Genomic DNA, 2591 nt, shown 5'->3' with positions numbered 1-2591 from the left:
TTTACTTGTGCGCAACAGTCTCCTCTAAAAAAAAAAAAAAAAAAAAATCAGGCTGTGGTACATTCAACAGCCATGATCATTCCTAATAAATTTCTTGAAGTCTGTAAGTCATGTAAGTGCAGTTAAATGGGGGAATTTGGCCTTGCTTAGTGCTAGTTCCTGTAGTATTCTAGATGAACTAGCCAACAGAATGACTGTTTTTTGACAGTGGACCTGATCCTCAAGGAAGCTGTAGCTTTCAAATGTACATATGAAAAGTTTTGTTTTGTGCATCTTTTTTTGTTGTTGTTGTCCATAAGTGACCGTAGGTGACTTAGTGATAAATTTTAAGTATAGACCTAAAAAAAAAAAAGATATACAGTCATCTCTGCGAGCAGTGCTACATACATTATTTTGTTTTAACTGCTAAGTGATCATTTATTTCTCGTATTAAAATTACTAAGGAAAATTTTAGATGGACAGTTGGCAATATAATGCTTATGAGGTCATTGATAATGGCCCCTTCCATTTTTGTGACAAGTGTACACGCAGTACTTACCCAAGAAAATTTTTAGGTACAGCAAATACAATGCACAGCTCAGATAAAATTCTCCATTAAGCAAACCATTTCCATGGTGGTGATACTGCAGTATTGCCTAATTAATGGAGAACCTGAAGCAATAAAACTTCCAAGGCTTCTGTTTTGCAGGAGGTGAGACTAAATGATCATGCTAGTTCCTCTTGCTTTTATAATCTATTACCAGAACACTCTTTCAGCTAAGCAAGCATTACATTTTGCTGCAAACTGGTTTTCCTTCATTTTACATATTTATCCAGGATGGCACTTTTCTTTTATTATTGCCTGGTAGACTGATTTTAAATATTCTCCCAGCAATAATGGAACAATAATTGAGTCTTACTTTGAAAAATCCTTACCACTGGCACCACTGTTTTAAAATAATACAGCCTACACTATGAGCTTTATTACTGGCAAAACTAACTGCTGCTCTAAAAAGTTATAACTTTACTGAAATTCATGAAATTGCATTACAAGAGTATTTGCCCTACTGTGCATTCACATATTTAACGAGAAAATGGCTCTTCACATGGTTCAGGAGAGTTACAGTACAATACAGGACCCCACACATGGTAGCTACATAAATATATAATTGTGGTAGGTTGAAGCAGTCTAAATTATTCAGTTAACCATTCAATTATTCAATTAACCATAATTACTCAGTTACCCCATTTGTTTGGTGTAAAGTAACTGGGAAATTTCCATGGGACGCTATGGTAAGAAGAGAGGCAGGACCCCTGCACATAGTAATTGCATTAGTACAGAGTTGTAAGATTGTTGCACATTGTTAGACAAGGACTTCAGCACGTAGTGCACATCTGCAGAGGTGGTACATTTTCAGTGACATTAACAGTCTTTGCAAGAGTCTGCAATATAGGGTGGGGGTCTTTTTCAGTCTGCCCTTCCACTCTGGTTTCTGGCAGGTGGTCTCAGCTGGCTCTTTTCATATTGACAATGGCCATTGATCTGCTTAATATAGATGTCCCATAACCATTGGATGGTGTCAGATGTTATATTAACATGTTTATGAAAAACAGAGTATTTGAAATCAGTTGCTTTTGTTTTAAAATTGGTCCATGTTTCTGGCTTCATTTGTTGTTTATTTTCTCCCCCTAAGAAATTGGAAGAGCAGGACCGAAAAGCTCTAAATATCAAAGAACAACTACAGCGGGAACACCGCTACCTCAAACGCAGATTGGAACAGCTCTCCATGCAGGGCATGGAACGCATCCGCACTGACAGCATGGGATCAACAATATCCACTGATTCGGAACAAGGTAATCCAGTAAGAGGTGCCCCTGGCTTCAGGAACAGTTGGGCTGAGTTTTTGCTGTCCTTGGTCAAATGAAATAGTGTTGTCTTTGAAGTCGACAGAATTAATCAAATAATGAGGCATCATTTCATGCAAGTAATGCGCAGTCTGGTCCTTGGGATTAGTGATAAATCAGTAATAGGTTCAAGTATTAAAAAAGAAATGTACTGCGATGTGATAGATCATTGTAAGGTCCAGTTAAATTGTTAGGAAATATATTACAAAATATATCATTGACTGCATCACATTTTTCCAACTGATGTAGTCTATGGCTTTTAAAGCACACGTAAGGTCCTTACTGCTATAAATCATTGTGCAGTTATTAAAATCAATGGACCTACCCTGGTTTTCACCCTCTCAGGATCTGGCTCAGGATCCTAGTAGCTCATTCATCAGTTTCTACAAGGCAGCGCATGGGGCTGTGTAACCACCCGAGCGTGAACCACACAGCAGTGTGAGAGCTATGGGAGGAGCAAGTCTCTTGCTTTGTGAGTAATAACAACATACGTTCCTCTCTGCCCTGATTTTAACAATAAAATGTAGGCCTTCTCATTTTCTGACTGCTGATTTCACACTCTGGCTAATGGAAATGATACAACTGTAGCAAGAGGATGATAGCCTGTAATAGATATTTAACTGTGTATTGGTTGTTCTGCCATATTTTCTGACTGTCAGAATATAAATGAAAAATATAAACAGTGCTCATTTTCTTAAGAGGCACTC

General features: G+C 37.8%; 1 protein-coding gene across 2 annotated transcripts in view; it reads left to right on the top strand.

Moving 5' to 3' along the window:
* Nucleotides 1-2591, top strand: part of MXD4 (MAX dimerization protein 4) — a 60249-nt gene that overhangs the window by 48259 nt on the left and 9399 nt on the right. For both annotated transcript variants that reach the window (XM_019526107.1, XM_019526106.1), the window contains exon 5: nucleotides 1674-1833. In XM_019526107.1, coding sequence (XP_019381652.1) covers nucleotides 1674-1833 — 160 coding nt within the window. The remainder of the gene's footprint in view (nucleotides 1-1673; nucleotides 1834-2591) is intronic.

This window comes from Gavialis gangeticus, unplaced genomic scaffold, assembly GCF_001723915.1.
Source record: "Gavialis gangeticus isolate Ggan-Ray unplaced genomic scaffold, GavGan_comp1, whole genome shotgun sequence".
Taxonomy (NCBI): Eukaryota; Metazoa; Chordata; order Crocodylia; family Gavialidae; genus Gavialis; species Gavialis gangeticus.
The sequence above is the reverse complement of the archived record's forward strand: the minus strand, read 5'-3'. Positions and strand labels throughout refer to the sequence as shown.